General features: G+C 34.6%; 1 protein-coding gene across 9 annotated transcripts in view; it reads left to right on the plus strand.

Moving 5' to 3' along the window:
* The window catches only part of LOC105484596 (hemicentin 1), a 514,524-nt gene that overhangs the window by 216,931 nt on the left and 278,146 nt on the right, over window positions 1–19,447 (plus strand). For all 9 annotated transcript variants that reach the window (XM_024793708.2, XM_024793713.2, XM_024793709.2 and 6 more), the window contains one exon: window positions 18,838–19,009. In XM_024793708.2, coding sequence (XP_024649476.2) covers window positions 18,838–19,009 — 172 coding nt within the window. The remainder of the gene's footprint in view (window positions 1–18,837; window positions 19,010–19,447) is intronic.

Here is a 19,447-nt window from a genome sequence, read left to right on the forward strand (position 1 = left end):
CATGTTCTCACTCATAGGTGGGAACTGAACAATGAGATCACTTGGACTCGGGAAGGGGAACATCACACACCGGGGCCTATAATGGGGAGGGGGGAGGGAGGAGGGATTGCACTGGGAGTTATAGCTGATGTAAATGACGAGTTGATGGGTGCTGACGAGTTGATGGGTGCAGCACAGCAACGTGGCACAAGTATACATATGTAACAAACCTGCACGTTATGCACACGTACCCTACAACTTAAAGTATAATAATAAAAAAAAAAGACACACGCACATGTATGTTTATTGCGGCACTATTCACAATAGCAAAGACTTGGGATCAACCCAAATGTCCATCAGTGACAGACTGGATTAAGAAAATGTGGCACATATACACCATGGAATACTATGCAGCCATAAAAATGGATGAATTTGTGCCCTTTGTAGGGACATGGATGCAGCTGAAAACCATCATTCACAACAAACTATCGCAAGAACAGAAAACCAAGCACCGCATGTTCTCACTCATAGGTGGGAATTGAACAATGAGATCACTTGGACACAGGAAGGGGAACATCACACACCGGGGCCTATTGTGGGGAGGGATAGCATTAGGAGATATACCTAATGGAAATGACGAGTTAATGGGTACAGCACACCAACATGGCACATGTATACATATGTAACAAACCTGCACATTGTGCTCATGTACCCTAGAACTTAAAGTATAATAATAATAAAAAAAGATAATGCTAATTAACAAGCAAAAAAGAAAAATCATTAGGCAACATTTATATCCATTGAGAATTATAGTTGAAGCAGAGAACTGAATAATACGATCCCATTATTTTCTGAAATTATCATGTTACATATGTAAATATTAAGTATTTCCTTATTACCTGTGTTAAAAATTACTTTAGTGACAAATTTCCTGAAGTTTTTTTTTTTCCTTTTCTCTAAACCACTAGTATGATTGCACTACATGTCACTATAGTAAGGGAGTATATTTCTATATTCAGTCCTCTGAATTAGCTTTCTTAAGGTATAGGCTTACTGCTTATTGCTCTGTTACTGAGATTTATAAACATCACTGTATGTCTATAACTAGGTGAATCAGAAGATTTTGGAGAAGTAGATAATTTGATTTCCCAGTGCCAGACACATTATCTCATTTAGTTATCTATCCTGAATAAAGGAGGCATAGCGGCCAGTCATCTACCAGCAATCCATAAAACTTCCAAGGAAAAATTGATTCCAGTTGTCTTTTTTGCTATGTCAGTAATACTATGCTTTTCATAGTATTATGGCTCAAAGGAATGATTCTATGGCATGCATATGATACCAAATTTGATTTAAAAGTAGTCTCTTTACAATTTTGTAGTCATTCTATAAGGATTCACCAACTGGTAATCTGCTTTTTTAAATTAGAAAAAGTGTCCAAATGCTTATTGTGTCCCTGAGAGTCTGTCTAAAGACAGATAAGGATCATTTACATAACTCAGTGATGAAGACTACATAGATTTTGTACCATCTGTCTCTCTTTTTTTCTGCTCTGGTTATTGTTTTCTTCCAATAGAACATGCAGGGCTCAGAGCTTCAAACACTTACAGCCTTTATACTGCATGTTCTACTGGAAGAAAAAGAAAAAGAGATGGGGGCAGTAGGTGGAAACAGAGAAACAGAGGAACAGCAGAAAAGAAAAGCCCAATTGTGTATGTGCTGGAATGACTAATAGTCATGTCTAATTTAAATGAAGTAAACATCCAACATATGTAGTTAAGTAGGTGAATACCTAAGAGGTTCCTTGATTAGGTGTTTAAGAAACTTAGGTCTTGAGAAACTTGAAGATAAAGCTACGATGCATCTCCTTTGAAAAGGTTGGGGATGCTTGTTTCTCATTATAAGTCTTTTTAATTCATCTCTTACTTGCACAAAATGTATTCAGAGATAAAAATATATATTCAAATTTTCTCATCTTAAATGTTTAACAAAAAAGAAAAAGCATGTAGTTTTTTATTTTTTAGAAAATTGTGTTCACCACATCAAATTTAGTTTTATATATGAATGTATCATAAAGATATATTATGGAAAATTTTATTTAATGCACTCTAATGTCAGCTCTCTTGCCCAAGTCTTCATCACTTCACACCTGGGTTACTGCAATAATTTATTCTTTCTTGACTGCTACTTTTCCCTACCCAATCCAGTAAGATAAGCTTCCTCAAATATCACTTTCATCATGCCCTGCCCCTGTTTGAAAAACCAATTCTACTGCCAGTTGAATGGTGTCCAAATAGTTCTTGTTGTAATTCCAGCCCTTCTATAATCTGGCCTGGCCTTGCCATCCAAATGTATCTCCAGGTATTTCCTAATACTCCATTCCCCACTCTAATTAGGCTATCTTTTGTCCGCCCCTACACAGTGTTGGGTACTTTGCTGCCTCAGCACTTCTGCTTCTTTAACCTGAAGTAACCTCACTTTTTAGCTTTTAACTTCTTTCCTTTCCATCTTTCAAGGGCCATCTTTTGTCCCTCTTAATATATAAGTCCTACAAGCACCTACCTGCCATGTGTATACTTTCCTAGTCTGACTTCCTAGTAAGTCCGCAGTACTTAACTATTTCTGTAGAAAATGTGTTATGACACATTTTCTCATCCATACTAAGCAACATTTTTTAAACAGTGAAACAATTCAATGGCTCCTAAATGAAATTTATTTTACAATCAGTGGCATATTATATAGGTTGATTGGAAGTGTTTTTCCTTTCTAACTCGCACAGAAAATAATGGTGCATTTTAGAATTTATGACATGTTAAGAGTTGGAAAATCAGTGTGTACTGTATTAACATATTTATATTAGCAATTAATATTAACAATTATTTATTGTTTCCTAATGGTTTTCTGAGTGTCTGATATATTGCCCAGCATCATTGTAAATTTTGCTACCATGAAAACCTTTTTTTTCCATCTTACTCCCTTAGAATACACTACAGCATCAGATATGTACTTGAGCTTCTTTGATTCAATTAGTGAAACTTTTAATTAAATTAAACTTGACAAATATAAGAAACATGCTTGTTTAGAAAAGTGCTTTTATGAATTATTGTTATTTTCTTTTATTTTAAAATTTTCATTGAAGTATTATATACATACAGAAAAGTACATGTAAGCATACAGCTTAATACATTTTCACAAACTCAACGTATCCTGGGTAGCTAGCACTCAGACTGAGAAACAGTACATTACCAGGACTCCACAAAATTGTCCTTCATACTGTTTTCTGGTCACATGGTTTATCATTATACTGGCATCAAAAAACATAGATTACAAAAAATCAGCCGGACGTGGTGGCGGGTGCCTGTAGTCCCAGCTACTCTGGAGGCTAAAGCAGGAGAATGGCGTGAACCCGCGAGGCGGAGCTTGCCGTGAGCCGAGATCGCACCACTGCACTCCAGCCTGGGCAGCAGAGTGAGACTCCATCTCAAAATAAATAAATAAAATAAAATAAAATAAAATAAAATAAATAAAATAAATAGATTAGTTTGGCAAGTTGTGTCCTTCGTATAAATGAAATCATACAGTATACTTCAGTTGCTTCTTTTGTTCAACATTCTGTTTGTGAGATTCAGGCACATCATTGCATGTGGTTGTAGATTGTTCATTCTCATTGATGTATAGTATTCTATTTTGTGAATATACCACAGTCTATTTCTCCTTTCCACTGTTGATATATACATGGGTAATTTCCAGTTTTGATCTAATGCAAATAGCATTGTTCCAAACATTCTAGGACATTTGATTTGTTATACAAATGTACTAATTTTTCTTGGATATGTATCTAGAAGTGGGAAAGATGGATCACTGCGCATGATTGTTCATCTTTAGCAGATGCCATGTAACCTTTTTCCAAAGTTGTTTCCATTTATATTCCCCTCACTTGTTTGTAAGAATCCTGACTGTTCTACCGCTGCACCAACATTTGGTGTTTTCTGTCTTTTTCATTTTAGCCACTCTAGTAGATGTGTATTGTATGATTATTTTATTTAATTTTTTGTATAGGTTTAGAAGAGCTTCCAACAAGGTTTTTGGATTTTCTTTGAGAAGTATGGTCACAGTTATAGAAGACAAGTGCTTTCGATTGAGCTATAGGATTCACATGAAAATAATTACTGAAGCTATTACCATTACTCATTTTTGTTTTTTTTCCTGACACTGTAGTTTGGGTAGTTTCTGGCAATATCTTTCTGTTGATATTTAACTACAATTACTTTTGGCTTTGTGGAAATCTACTGACCGTTTTATTTAGTCTCCAGAGTTATCCATTTGACTCTCCTGACTTCCGAGTCACAGAATTATGCTAATTCCTGGAAGTTGGGGGTGATTTAACAATTTGTTGGTTACTTTCTTAGATTAATATTATTTATTTTTTGTTTACACATATTTACAATTACTACTAGCATTGTTTATTGGGAAATAAAGTTAGAAAGAAAGCATTTGAGCCTTACCGATGCTGCAACTATCTATTGTAACTATATCTTGCAAGTAAAAGCCATGGTTTAAAATCTTTGCATTAAATCCCTAATGAATTAATAGTTCTGATTGATTTTTTGTATCTTCCAAGATATTTTGTGGGTTTTGAGTATTAGATAATTATCCTATACTTCCATTTCTTTATCCTGTGATTGCTGAGAGCAATACTGTGGTCATTTTTTCTTGGCAATATTCTTTCCTACTCGGGAATGTTCAGGCCAAGACATTTGGTCTCTTACTGAATCATAAAGCTGTATTTCTTAATTATTCTAAAATTAAAGGTGCTGACTTCAGTATATTTAATTCCAGAAGTTTGTACAGAGTGTGTGGCTAATTACAATAATAATTAATTATGACTCAGAAATAAGAAAGATCTATTCCCTTCTGTCTGTCACAATGTTTCATTTACAAAACAAGGCCTTAGAAAATCACCAAGGGATCAGTGCAATAGTTTTATGGAACCATGATGAATTTCCAAGTATTTCTTTTGCGGTCTGGAAACTCAAAGTGCTGAGTACAACCAGGCAGTGATGGGGTGCATGTTAAGAGCCTCATACTGAATGAGCATGTGTAAGACCTTTCTTACATTGTCATTGGGTAAAGAATATATAGTGTTAGGATTTGCCTTTTTCCTTGGTAAGCAAGACACTGATTAGTTCATAACTTATAAATTGCTGCATTTGGTATGTTCCCTAACTCCAACCTCAAGTATATTGTTATAGTCTCATTTAATCAATTTTTTTTTTTTTGGCGACAGTCTCGCTGTGTCACCCAGGCTGGAGTGCAGTGGGGCAATCTCAGTTCACTGCAAGCTCCCCCTCCCGGATTCATGCCATTCTCCTGCCTCAGCCTCCCAAGCAGCTGGGACTACAGGTGCCCGCCACCACACCCGGCTAATTTGTTTTTGTATTTTTAGTAGAGACAGGGTTTAACCATGTTAGCCAGGATGGTCTCGAGCTCCTGACCTCATGATCTGCCCACCTCAGCCTCCCCAAGTGCTGGGGTTACAGCCGTGAGCCACCGTGCCTGGCTAGTCTCATTTAATAATTCTAAAATATGCTTCAGGACATGAACTCTTTTTAATGTCTTTTGCATTTCCAAATGTCTACTAGATGGGTGAGTACCTAGTATTAATAATATGTATTGAAATAAGGGTAAACATTATATGTATAGTATAATAAGCCTGTGTGTAAGAACACACAAAAACTCATACATGTACACCCATATACATATGGAAAGAAAGACCAAAATATAGAAGACAATTATTTGCAGGTAGTACAATAATGTGTTATTTTTTCTATGATTCTTTATTTTACATTTTTACATAGCATTTATTACTATTATGATAAAACATTTAAAAACAAAATTTGAAACAGAAAAGGTAATATAAAATAATGTATTTCATTTGTCCTAAGCAGAGAAACAAAGTTCGTTGGAATTGATGCCTCAAAACTTTGGTCAAGCTGAATCTCAGTGTTAAACAATCAGTAGAGGAACTGGCATTCTCCTAATTGTTCTAATATATGGATGGGTCTAACAGTCATGAACAGAATAGTTTTGCAAACCTCTATTGTGAAGGAATCCAAAATGAATGAGTGTACCTACTATTTGATTTGTGGGTATACCATAACTTAAGAGTTTTCTTCTCAATAGTTTTTTAAAAAATATGATCATCCATAATCAGTTATAACATTTTGTTTGAAGTAAATTTCAAATATACCTTGATGGTGTTTTAATTTTCTATTTTCCTTTGAATTGGCAAAGTATTGATTCTTTAAGGTGATGCCTCATGAACCAACTTTCCTTTTGTAATTCTGGCCATAGTTAAATGGCATCATCATTCCTTTTGCTTCTCAAGCTAGGAAGCTGAGTCATTCTAGACTTTTTCTTCTTTTTCATATCTCGGTTTAAATTGTCACCTAGGGAACATTGAATCTAAGATATCTTTGGAATCTATTTTCTCTTCTTCATTTCCACTACTTTTCTTTATTTTTTCTATTCTATTCTAACTGCCTATTCTAACTGCCACATTATTGATCGTTTATTTATTTTTTGCCTGTTCTAGCTGCCACATTACAGATCATTCTGCTTACAGCCTTTCCCTCCAAATCCCTCCACCACATTCGTCCAGTAGGATCCTTCTTAAATACAAACTTGATGTAACATCCTGTTTCTGAACTCTTTCAATGGCTTCCATAGATCTTCAGGGTAAGATGTGCCATCCAGCACAGCATGTGAGGACCGCCACATACTTCCAAATTCTTCCTACCCTCATCACTTACCACTGTACACACACACACCAGCCATGACACACTTTAGTATCTTTTGTGATATGGCTGATTATATTGGCTTTGAACATGTTATTTCTTCTGTCCCACATGTTCTCCCTCTCCTCATCCATTTGCATCCTGCTCATCCTTCAATTTTCAATCTCAAGTATGCCTGGTCACCTTTCCAGATAAAAACAAACCAGATTTGACCATTTTCTCTGCCTTTATACCTGACATACATTTTCTATTATTTATTTACATGTCTTCCCCACTAGACTATAAACCCCTAAAATAGTTTAGCTACTCTTGATCCCTGAAAGATGTTCTCTCTCCTATTATTAGCTAGCTTTTAAGAGATAAGGTCCCCCCTCTTGATATTTAACTCATCTGCTCCCCTCTAGACTGACTGTTTGCATTTACTTTTCCTTGTTATGCATGTTAAAGATTACAGGAAACTAATTACCTATCCACCCCACCCACACCTCCAGTTGATCCTATAAAATGGAGGAAATAAGCAGATTTTTTCAATAGGGATTATAACAGTATTAATGGCAAAACTGAATTGCAAAATAGAAAGGATCTTCTGTTTCACACCTTATTTCATATTTACCCAACAACACTCAGACATAGGCACTGAAGCTGGAAAGTGGTGGACCTCCCCCTGTAGAGGGCACTTTCACCTGTGGGCGTAATACAGAGAACAGAACATGGATGGGGCTGGGATTCTAAAAGTTAATTAGGCCTAATGAGAGACAGAGACAAAATCACTGTGGGGAGTGACTCTTCTCCCAGGTAATCTGGGGCAATAAATTCACTAAGGTTGAACTGTTCACTCCATTACTTCCAGAGTGAGGAGATCAGAACCCTGTCTATTGTCTGAAAAAGAATGAAGGCTTGGAAATTTGCTAAGAGCAAAAGTAACAATACCAATTACACTATAAAGAGATGTTTTTTTTTAACTAGAAAGATACCTATTTTAATAGAAGTACCACATACATCAAGGGAGATGGGTCCTAGCTTATAGCGGTCTCAGTGATGATCAGGGTCTCAATGAACCCTGGTCCTAATTCCACAGAATGCTTTTGTAGATCCTGAATCCAAGCAACAAATCCTAGATTTCAGCACAGGAAGGAACTCAGAAGCAAGTATTCGGATGACAAGAAGGTCCACAGAGCCTGCTCTCGAGAGGTATACATATCTAGTTTAGTTCATTTTAGAGATTTTGTAGAACCTAATGCCAGTTACTTTAAATGGCCCTTGTTCATTTACTCAACAGTTAAGTCTAAGAATGTTATTGTATCTACAGCTACTGAAAAGTGAAGAAGATATTGAAACTCACTGTTGACTGGTCTTCAGACAGCTAAAAAACATCGGACATTGATGGTCGCCATTTGATTGGTGTGGTAAATGGGTTGCAATCAATGTGTCATCCAAAGAATGGAAGTGAATGCAGATCGATTAAAGGCAACAAAACTTAAGCTTCAGGGCCCTTCTTTTGTGTGGACCCCTTCCAAGGCTCTAAAAAGGGTAATAAAAATGTGTTCACAGAGTTACAAATTGAGGGGGAATTTGGCAGAAGTAAGATATTTAAGCTATGATAAGACCATTATATTCTTCGACTTCAACTTCTCCTCTGGTACACGTTCCTTAGTGTTCAGTGACACTGGGGAGATCTTCGCTATTGTTTTGGACCCAAATTTCTATCAATACTACAAACACAAGTATAGCTATATGTGAAGTTGAAAGTTTTGAAGCTTCCTGGAAAAGAATAAAAATTATCTTTCTGTTATTTCTGTAGAGAATATAAATATTACAACTTTTTTGTCATAGTAGCAGACATTCAAAGATTATATAGCCAAAAATCCAGCAAAAAAAATGCCACAGACTCTTGTCAGATGTTAACAAAATTGTTCTTAATTTCTAGATTTTGTGAGATTTGCAGTATTTGTTGGCTTTTAACAATTTGAAGTTTATGTGAACTATTTTCTTACTTGAGGAAACTCTTCATAATTTCATATTTTCTAAGGACTTCCCAGTTGTGTAAGCTTGAGGCCCACACAACCCAGATCTGCCACTGAAGAAAAGGCATTTTGGAGAACATTTATGTTCTATTATCTTTTGCTGAGACTTCTCTCTGTTGCCCTCCAGTTGGAGATACAGAACAGTTCTGTTCAGAAACACCGTTTAGCAGTAGTAAAACAGAGAGGAGATGTTATCCTAGTTTCTGTTGGCAAATCCCAAATGAATGAGTGTTCCAATTTGGCACTATAAGTTACTATAGGCAGGCAACATACTTTGTCACCTTTGTGTATCTAGCACAGAACCCACTATTTGGTGAAACCATACTTAAATGTTCATTGACTTAATATGAAACCCCTTTACAGGCCATACATCTGTCTCATTCTTGAGTTGTTAATATATGTATTGTGATAATTAGATTTAAAATAAATAGAAACAATATTTATTTCAAAGATCCTAACAAGCCTATGGGTTGGATGCTTTTTTCTTTTCCTTTTTTTCCTCCTCTCTTCCTCAACGTGCTGAAAATGTCCTCCTGCCTCTGTTTCTTCTTTACTTTCAAACTCTCCCTTTCTCAGGCATCTAGATCACCATTTGGTACACTGATGAGTCTGACTTTCTCTGATTTAATCCATTGCTTTCATTTATTTCCAAAATTTGGATTCTTGCTTTACTTTTTTCTTTTCTCATAGGATTTCTAAGATTTGTACAGTTGTTTCCAACTACCATCTCTGGAGTGATGATTTAGTTGTGAGAGCTAATAAAGTTTTGCCGTAATTTATTAAAGATGTCTGGCAACTGCTGAATATTCACCTATATTATTGCTAACGTTACCAGTAAAATCAAGGTTGTTATATAAATCGAAAAGTCCTTTATAAAGATTACAGGGGATCTGGAAAGAGTTAGTGTTAGTGAGATTTTTGTGCGTGGTGCCAGATTTTAAAAACCATATAATGTTGCATTTTTACCATCTCTATAAAGTATTTCTGAATAATTTTAGTCCACATAGATGGCTCATCTTTTTGACTGCCTGAAGGAAATATTGCCACTAGCATTTATGCCTCATGGAACGTCTGAAATGATTGGACCTTTGAAATCCTCCAATTTATCTGCATATCCAATGCACTATTATATGCTCTATTATATGACATTTGAATGTATACTTCCTAAAGCTCCTTGTTTTTGAAGAGATTATTAGTGTATTAGGAGACTATTTGGAAATACGGAGAATATGATGAGATCTTGAGAACTTCACTTTAGGATCAAGACATAATCAGAGTAGAGATATACAAAAGGTTCCTTTTATTGGCCGAAAGGCCCAGAAATTGATGAAACTTGCCTAAAATTTGATTGAATACCTTAAAGTATCTAAAGAGTATGTCAATCCAAATGAGTGCAAACCAACAGGAAAGCTTAAGAACAATTAAGTCATGAAGATAAATGTTGGTAGTTCCCATCCAACTTCTGTCTGAAAGTAAGGGAGCCTCAACCAGCACTTCTATTGGGAAATTGATTTAATCAAGAAAATTCTATTAAATGTTTAATGCATCTAAATCACTTCATCTGTATTATTTCTAAACCCAATAAGCACATGACAGGATAATGGATTTATATTCTAAATGGGAGTTGCATCTTAAGCCAGGACATAATTTGTTAATTGTGTAGTTAAAATTATACTCAAAATATGTTGAATCACCTTTAAATGATTATGACCTAGGCCCTTAGCAGCACAAAATCTATAATGTATTTCTTTCCTTCTCTCCCCAACTCTCTCTCTCTTTCTTCTTCCCTTCCTTATTTCCTTCTTTTTTCTTTCTTTTTCTGGGCCACTTGGAGTCGAAGTTTCTTTCAAAGGTAGAAATGAAGGGTAATGGAGGTACAAAGAAATTCACCCCATGTTATAATGTAACAATAGTTAAGAGAATAGGATTTAGAGTCCTGTGCCTTTTTTGAGTTTTATACTTACTAGAAATCTGTAATTTACTGAAAAAGTAAATATTAGTATTTATAGAATATAGAAAAAAAATGAACGAGGTAAAATTTGTAACATTCTTAGCATGGAGCTTAGCATATAAGTGCTGTTTAAATGGTAGCCATCAAAGCAACCATCCAGTTATGCTTTAGTTTCCAGCATCACTTTGCCTCCAGATGCCAATGGGGTAGTCAATGATTCTTCTTTACTGACATTAAAAGCCTTTGGGTTCAATACATATGTATCTGTATGAAAGAATAAGTTCTCCCCAAAATAGACCTAATCCCAGTTGAAATTAAGTGCCTAAACCTAAAAACCAGATCCTAGACCCTACTAAATTGTTCTTTGAAATGAGGTCTATATTTTGAGGTCTTTTGGGAAGGATTTTTCTAACCTTTATATATGCTAGAAGGAACTAATAGGATTTCTACATGTCAAGTATAAACCAGACAATTTTGTATTTTTATGTCCTTCCAGTATATGTTGGTGGTGGGAAGAGCAGATTAGAACATATAAGGATCTACTTTCCTTAGTAACTAAAAATTAAAAATTATTTTAGTACTCTGTAATACTTTAGTTCATAGTTTCTTCTTCTCTTAACTTTTTATTTAATAACTATAAAAACAACTTGGAAGGAGCCTATATCCACTTATGAATTGAGGAATCCTTTGCAGTGTGAATTATTTCATGCTCTAACTTATCTATTTTAAAAAAGATATTCAGATACTTTTTTTATAAATTTTTTTTTGTTTTAGAAATGTAAAAGACTTCTATGGAAGAGAGGATACCTCTGTAAAGTTGTTTTCTAAACTGTCCCTCCCATCTCCCTTTGAAAATCTGACCAAACTATGACCCTTCCTCCCATGTACTGTGTCCATATATATATATATATCTATATAATTTTGCAAATGATTTTGGGGATTTCATAGATGACCCTGAAGCCATTCATGGAATCCAGATTAGTCATTTCAAACATATGTGCAATAGTGTTTTATGTAACTACTATACCTGCATACCTTATTAAATGAGTGAGTGTGTATGCATATATGGATAGGTAAATAAATAAAGGATATGAATGAGGAGAAAAAGTCAGAGCTAGGCACCTGTAATATCAATAATGCTTATGTGCCTCCCTAACTAGGAGTTGTTTTTGTTACTCATAGCCTAAGTATAGTTTGAAGTTTTTCCTGCTTTCCGGGTAGCCAGCGATAAGACCATAACTGGCATATATGTATGTACATATATATATCTACGTGTATGTATGTATGCATATGAATGTATGTATGTGTGTTTTTATAGCTTTTTTTCCTTTTAAAACTAGCAAGTTTCAATGGAACAACTGAACTCACTGAGATTTGGCCATTCTAAAATAGACAGGTATTTAGTTGATTAAGGAAAAAAAAAATGTGAAACAAGCAAGCAAAAAAACCAAGCAAACAAAAAAAGATTCAGTGAGAGACATGAATGATAAAAGTAAATTTTCTATATTTGTATTATTTTAAATAAAACATTTTTCTGGCAAGCTAAATTTCCTCTCTCATTTGTAACACATTGAAATTCTGACACAATAATTTTATGAAGATAAATTAATGAAATATACCTTGACACTTTAAAATAAAACTAACAGGAATGATTTCACTGTTCAGAAATGTCTAAAGTGTGCTTTTATTTTTTCAGCTGTTGTGTATTATAAAACTTTCATCATGTAGAAGGTGTGGACGTTTTACACAAGTTTTGGGTGCTCACTGAGTTGAAATTGAGAGTTACTCTTTTCACTAATCCCCTCTAGAGTCCCCACTGAGCCCAGATTTTCTAATGCCATTCCAATTTCTAAGCTCCTCCAACCCATATTCTCTGTATAAACTGAGTAAAAGTTTAGTTCCAGCAGAAAGTCTTTTTTAAAAAATCCTGTAAATTATTTCTTATTTTGCATGAGCGTTTATGGCTATACAACACATCAACAGCCACACTTATTTATGAGCACTTACTATTGTTAAAACTCACTATAGACTTTTCCAAATTAAATAGGCACACAACACCCAAAGAGTAATATAAATGGATATTATCAGGGGAAGATCCTCTCAAAAAGTCTCAAGTGGTGATATTTTTTGGTGGATTTGCTAAATCTACCAACCATGACACTGGATTTGTCAGCCTCTGAGTGGATCCATCCTCAGGAATAGACTTGAACTAACTAAACTTAGAAGAGTGCTGTATAAAAATCTGAATGCCAGCTCATTCATCTACCATGAGAAATCTAATTGCTTGGAAGCCTAGAACACTTATGTTGGCACAAGTGATACATTTGCCATCTATAGGCACATGTACAAAGAGTAAATCATCATCCAAAATTTGCCAGCATCAGAACAAGGGGAGACTTGCTCCCAGGCTCTTTTCTGAGCCATTATATGTGGATGTTTAAGTTTATTTTCACAGGATGATGTATATCTTCTTTTGTCTACGTTCTTGTGGACAGGGCCTGCAAGGGGATTCATGGCTTTAAATTCCATTAGATCAGTGACCTGAATCTTTCAAATGAACGTCAGATTCAAATCTCTGAATTCCTCCTTCATATTCCCACCTGGATGCTCAGTAAATGCTTAGTGACTTCAAAGCAAAATTGGAAGCATGGGTTCCATGCTATACTGCAGGATAGGAATGAATTTGAACACAGAGAGATGGACTCTACTGGTTATCCAGATGGGCATCTCTCTTAGCCAGGTCAGAGGTTTGTAAAGCCTGCCATTGCTATAATGTAGGGTTTACTACAAAACGATTGTCTTGGAAAAGTAGCAAATCTTTTTCATATCAAATACAATATAGATTTAAAGGCTTTAATATTTTTATATAGTGTAACTCTTAACAATTTGCTGCCAAAATGGTGATAAAAATATACAGCTAATCTATTCATTATGTGTGGCATGCTATTTCATTTTAAAAACACCTGCATTGAATTTTTGTTTTTCACTAGCTATTATTTCAGATTCACTCTTGAAAACTGTCAATTTTTTTTTCCTAATGCTAACTCAGAAAATAGAAAGTGAAAGACAAGATTATGGGACCAACAGGCAAGTGCTGCCTTCTTATTAGTTGTGTGTCTTATGAACTTTGGCATGTTTCACTCGTTTTTATTCATCTGTAAAATGGAAATAAGTGTAGCTATGTACCTGTGCAAATGGCGGTTGTGAGGATCATTGTAAGACTTTTAGAAGTATCCAACATCTAATAAGCACTGCTGTGTGCTTACTGGTGTTAGTGTTAATTTTACACAATTTTTTTTCTAGATCAGGCTTCACTTGTCAGGTGGATGCATTTACACCTAATCAACTTTCTTTTTTTTTTTTTTTTTTTTGAGACGGAGTCTTGCTCTGTAGCCCGGGCTGGAGTGCAGTGGCCGGATCTCAGCTCACTGCAAGCTCCGCCTCCCGGGTTTACGCCATTCTCCTGCCTCAGCCTCCGGAGTAGCTGGGACTACAGGCGCCCGCCACCTCGCCCGGCTAGTTTTTTTTTTTTTTTGTATTTTTAGTAGAGACGGGGTTTCACGGTGTTAGCCAGGATGGTCTCGATCTCCTGACCTCGTGATCCGCCCGTCTCGGCCTCCCAAAGTGCTGGGATTACAGGCTTGAGCCACCGCGCCCGGCCTACACCTAATCAACTTTCTACCATCACTGAGCTGGAAAAATCTCTATCAAGTGTGACTGAGAAAAATGCATGAATTTTTGCATTTCTTAAAAACTGGCTTAATTATGTGACATTTTCAGCATTTAAAAATCCTAAGCTAAACAACTAAATAAAATAAAAATTCAATACAATGTGATGTTCACATTTAAAACCATGCGTACAGGTTTTAACTATTCAGCTTCAATGCAGAAAATTCAGTGCTGAGAAAGGACTGTCACAAATGCACACAGGGCCAAAATACTGTCTTTTAGCACACATTTAACTCCAGGTAAAGACCTGATTTAAAATTCTTCCCTCCCTTCCATTTTCTCTCTCTCTTGTCCTTTTCTTTCTTCTTTTATCTCTCCCTCCCACACATATTTAATTAAGGAATCTGCTATATTTCATGTACTATATTAGGTTCAGGAACTATAGTAGCAAACAAATCAGCTATGGTCTCTGCCCTCATAGAACTTACAATTTAGAAGGAAAGATGGATAAAAAGTAATAACAGCAACCACAAAATACAAATAAAGGCATAATTGAGAACTGTATTGAACACCTCACCATACTTCCCCTTTCTTGCCAGGAAGACAAAGGATGTCCTGGGGAAATTCATTCAGATGTAATGCATAACATAAGAAATGCTCTTCCAAACAAAGCTATTCTTCAAGTTCGGTTCATGAATATGTATGCAAAAATTGACTTCACTTCTATTCCTACTGTCTTAACATTCATAATAATGTGTGCTGGTTTTGTGCTTTAAAACTGTAATTGTATCTTATTTTAGAGTTGAGTAGATATATTTTTAAGTATTGGTTGTAGCATGGACCGCAAAATCTTTAAACTATGAGAGTACACAAGGGACTTACGTAAAAATATAACTGTTGAGCCAGAATCCAATTTGTTAGATGTTTTAAAGGTACAAGAACTCTGAAATATCAGTTTTTTCATCTATCAAATTAAGGAGGTGGATTAGATGGTCTCGGAGGCCCTTTGTAGATATAAACTGTTACAAATTGTCAGAGAACCATTTTTACATTAAAACTTTTAATGTACTGTATAAACAGTTATCTAGGGATTTAAAAAAGCTTTTGTGTTGATAAAAATGCATAATTTTTAGGCTCTCACATTATTCTAGTTTTATTCTTTCTTCTTTATAATAGAAGATGATTTCTAATCTCATGAGAACATTTCTCATAGTTAGACAATTAGAGATTTTTAATTTTCTTGTGTCTGGCACTCTAAGAAGCCAAAAACCTCACTTATGGTACATTCTGTAGCTTGCAGTGATCTACTTTTATTCACATATTGGTAGTATCTGTATTTTCTAATAAAACAAGTTGCATCTGTTTTCAATTTGATTTTTCTTATAAGTAGATAAAAAAAAGTGATTTGAGACTATTGACAGAAGTCTGCACTATGTCTTTCCCAACAAGTAATATTATGATACATGGTAATCCCTTTGTGAAAGCCTCATAAATGTTGATGAATTGGAAGCATTATTAAGAGTAAACCAAAGCCCGCTTATATTCTGTACCATTTGAACACACTTGCTTCACAAACATGCAGCCAAATTAGGAAGGCTTCCATTTTCCTATGAATACTCAAGACTTGGGGACCTTCATGTGTAACTAACAGACAACAAGATAGCTTTCCAGCAATATATCATAACCTCTCTGCATTGGGTTTGAAGGAAAGATATATTTGTGGAGCCACCCAGGCATAGACTATAAATTTAATGAAGGATGTATGTAAAAAATGACTTCCATCTTTATTAATGCCATTTCATTTCATTATTAAACTTGAAACATCTCACAATTCCTAGTGGTACTTGTTTTCTATTTTTTTTTCTTTTCTATTGAGAATCATTTATGACCAGATTATGTGTCTTGTCCTTAAAACAGATATTCTGTCCATTTGTTTAATTTCTCTTCTTTGCCCTCTTCAGTCTCTATATCAGACATTATCCTCAAAATTATTATCAGTTAAATTTATCAAATGCTTTCTGAGGACCAACAACAATCCTTTCTTTTTTTCTTTTCTTTTCTTTTTTTTTTTTTTTAGTTAGGCAGACCCTTACAGCCTTGTTTTATGTTGACATAAAAATGTCAACACTCTGATTACTAAAATATGTGTTCTATGTATGGTCAATGTTAGTTACAGTCAGTCTGGTCTCTAGTCATATGGACGGATTTGATAAGCAGAGTGATCCATACCCTTCTCTTCAAGCATGATAGATCATTAAGAACCCATTTTTCAAAAATGGCATCTGCTTCATTAAACAAATATGTTTTATTTCATATGTAAAATTCCATGTTCTTTGTAAGGTTAAATTTTGGGGAAATACGTCATATGATTTATGGGGTAATTAGTTGTATTAAATTTTGTTTTTTTGCTCAATTCATCCGTGATGACACTACAGATTTTTCTTTTTAAAATATCATTTCAGTGTGTCACTCCTCTGCTTGAAGCCCTTTAGTCATTTTCATGGGATCTCTAGGATGAAATCCAAATGTCATAGCCTGACTTAAAATTACCATCCATTGTCTGGTCCTGACACAGACTTCCAGCCTCATCTTCTTTTTTATCTGAGCACTTCACTGCAGCCAGATGTAGTCACTCATGTTCCCAACATATTTGGAGTACTTCTGTCTCTGTCTCAGTGTTCTTGCTCAGATTCTCTCTTCTGTCTGGTTTGAATTTGCCTCTTTCGTTATTTACAGAAAACTTTTCTGTCTTTCATAGTCAGATTACTTTACTTTGCCTGTGATGTCATTGCTGAAACACTTCAGCAATGGCCAAAACAACTAGGGGAAGGGAAGGGAATTTAGCTGGGGAGGGAGAAAGCTAAGATTATATAAGTATGTGGACTGTGAAAACACTGTGATGTGGCATTACTGTGTGGAAGTACTGTGAGGGCATTTTATGTACATTTTTTCAACAGCATTTCTTGTATTATGAATTTCTTTTATTTAATAAGAATATAAGTATTATTACCATTATGACCAGTTTCATTGACATTAGTATATACACACCTTTATCATGTATAGAGCACAATACTTTGTTTTGGATACACAAAGAAATAGGAGATACGGTTTTTGATACTGGAGCAAGGACAGGAATTTTTATGAAAAATATAAGAAATGCAAAACATTCGGGAAATCTGAGTCCTAATGACTAAAAATGTGGTAATCAATACTTAGTACCTGGAAAAGTATCTTGAACAATAAACATTTATTTTATGATGAATGTGATTGCTTCATATTGTTATGTGATAAGTCTTAGATGCTTCCCTTATCCTTAGAGGGAAAGAAAAGGAAAAACAATAAAAGAATACTTTTCACAGAAAATAAAAATGTTGCACAGTATTTATTGCTTGGTTACTTGATATGTGACCACCTATACTGAAATTTCAAAAAATGTTTTTGTTTAATCATTAATAGCTTGACTTTAGCTTACTATCCAGCTCTGTTCAGTGTCTTATGCCTCATTACAAAAGAAAATTTTCATAGTGATATGCAGTCTTAAGGGATACATAAACCAGAGAAAGATGAGGTGATCAAAGGTTATCGTGACTTAAAATTGTAAGATCATCCAAGGAGTACCTGTACAGACATGCAGTATTTGTCTAAAGGGAAATTGTTAGTACAGAAACTTTCTATGGATTCAAAGTTTTTCTTGTTCACAATGAGGCATTAACACCTTTTTATAACCCAATTTCTTAATGATTTTTAAAGACTATTTTTCAAGAATACACTACTTGGTATTAAATCCTAACCTGAAATATTTTTCTATTCTCTTTAATGCAGTGCTTTTCCCATTATATTGTTACTTATTCACTTTATTATAAAAATGACTATTTTAGTGACATTGCAATTATTTTTCTATAATTAGTATGCTGTAATATAATACACTATATATAATTACAGTATAATACAATAATTAATATGCCCAATTTAGTTAAATTGGATTTGATAATTTGCTAAGTGGATTTCTTTTACAAATTGCATCTGGAAGAAATAAAATCTGGAAAGAAAGAATAGAAGAAGGGATTGCACATGTTAGCACTACTGTGTTTTTAAATAGGTTCTTATCTCTTGAGACATAGCAAACTGTCAGTAATATCTCTGCGTGTCTCCCCTCACTGATTTTGTAGTCTCATTTCGAATGTATTATTCAAGATAGAAAACTTGAAATTTGAACATGGGTTAAACCAGCATTTTGTTTTGAATCTACACTAACCAGAATTAGAAAGAGTCCTATCTTCAGTAATGACTGAAATAAATTTCACACTAGTCCAGGATGTGCCGGAGTCATTTGATTACCCAAAGTACCTGAAACAGCAATGATATAAAACTGCGAATGTTTTCTGATAACACTTACACTTCTCTTTTTCTCTTATAGGTATTAAAATGGGTAGAAGAAGCAGTACAGGCCTCCAAAGTTCACCTCTTATCCACAGATCATTTGGAACAGGCTGTAAATACTTGGAGAATTCCTTTTGATCCCAGCCTAAAAGAGGTCACTGTGTCTTTGAGTGGACCTTCTCCAGTGATTGAAATTCGCAATCCTTTAGGTGAGATATATCAACCATCACATAATAAAATACAAAATACATAGAGGGTAAAATACTTTTCACACACTTGTTTTTGTCAAGTTAATGCCAACTTCATGAATAAATTCAATAAATTCGGATGTGGCTAAGGAAGGTGTTTAAAAAATGTAACATTTTGAAAGTGCTAGCTATTGTTGAATTAACATAAGATCCAAAAAGGTAAAACTTCTCATATTTAAGCAGATCACATTTAGTAAATTAATTATATTTAAATGATACAAAATAAAAATATTTAAATAAAATCTGAAAGTTTATATGAGGAGATATTTTACAGTAACTTATTCTGTCAAATTCAGTATTTTACATTATTTTTAAATGACTCACACCGAATAACTCTTAAAATAACTAATTTTCCACTCTATTATTTTCTTGATAAATTTTAATTTTACAGAAGATATT

This window comes from Macaca nemestrina, chromosome 1 (genome assembly GCF_043159975.1).
Source record: "Macaca nemestrina isolate mMacNem1 chromosome 1, mMacNem.hap1, whole genome shotgun sequence".
Taxonomy (NCBI): Eukaryota; Metazoa; Chordata; class Mammalia; order Primates; family Cercopithecidae; genus Macaca; species Macaca nemestrina.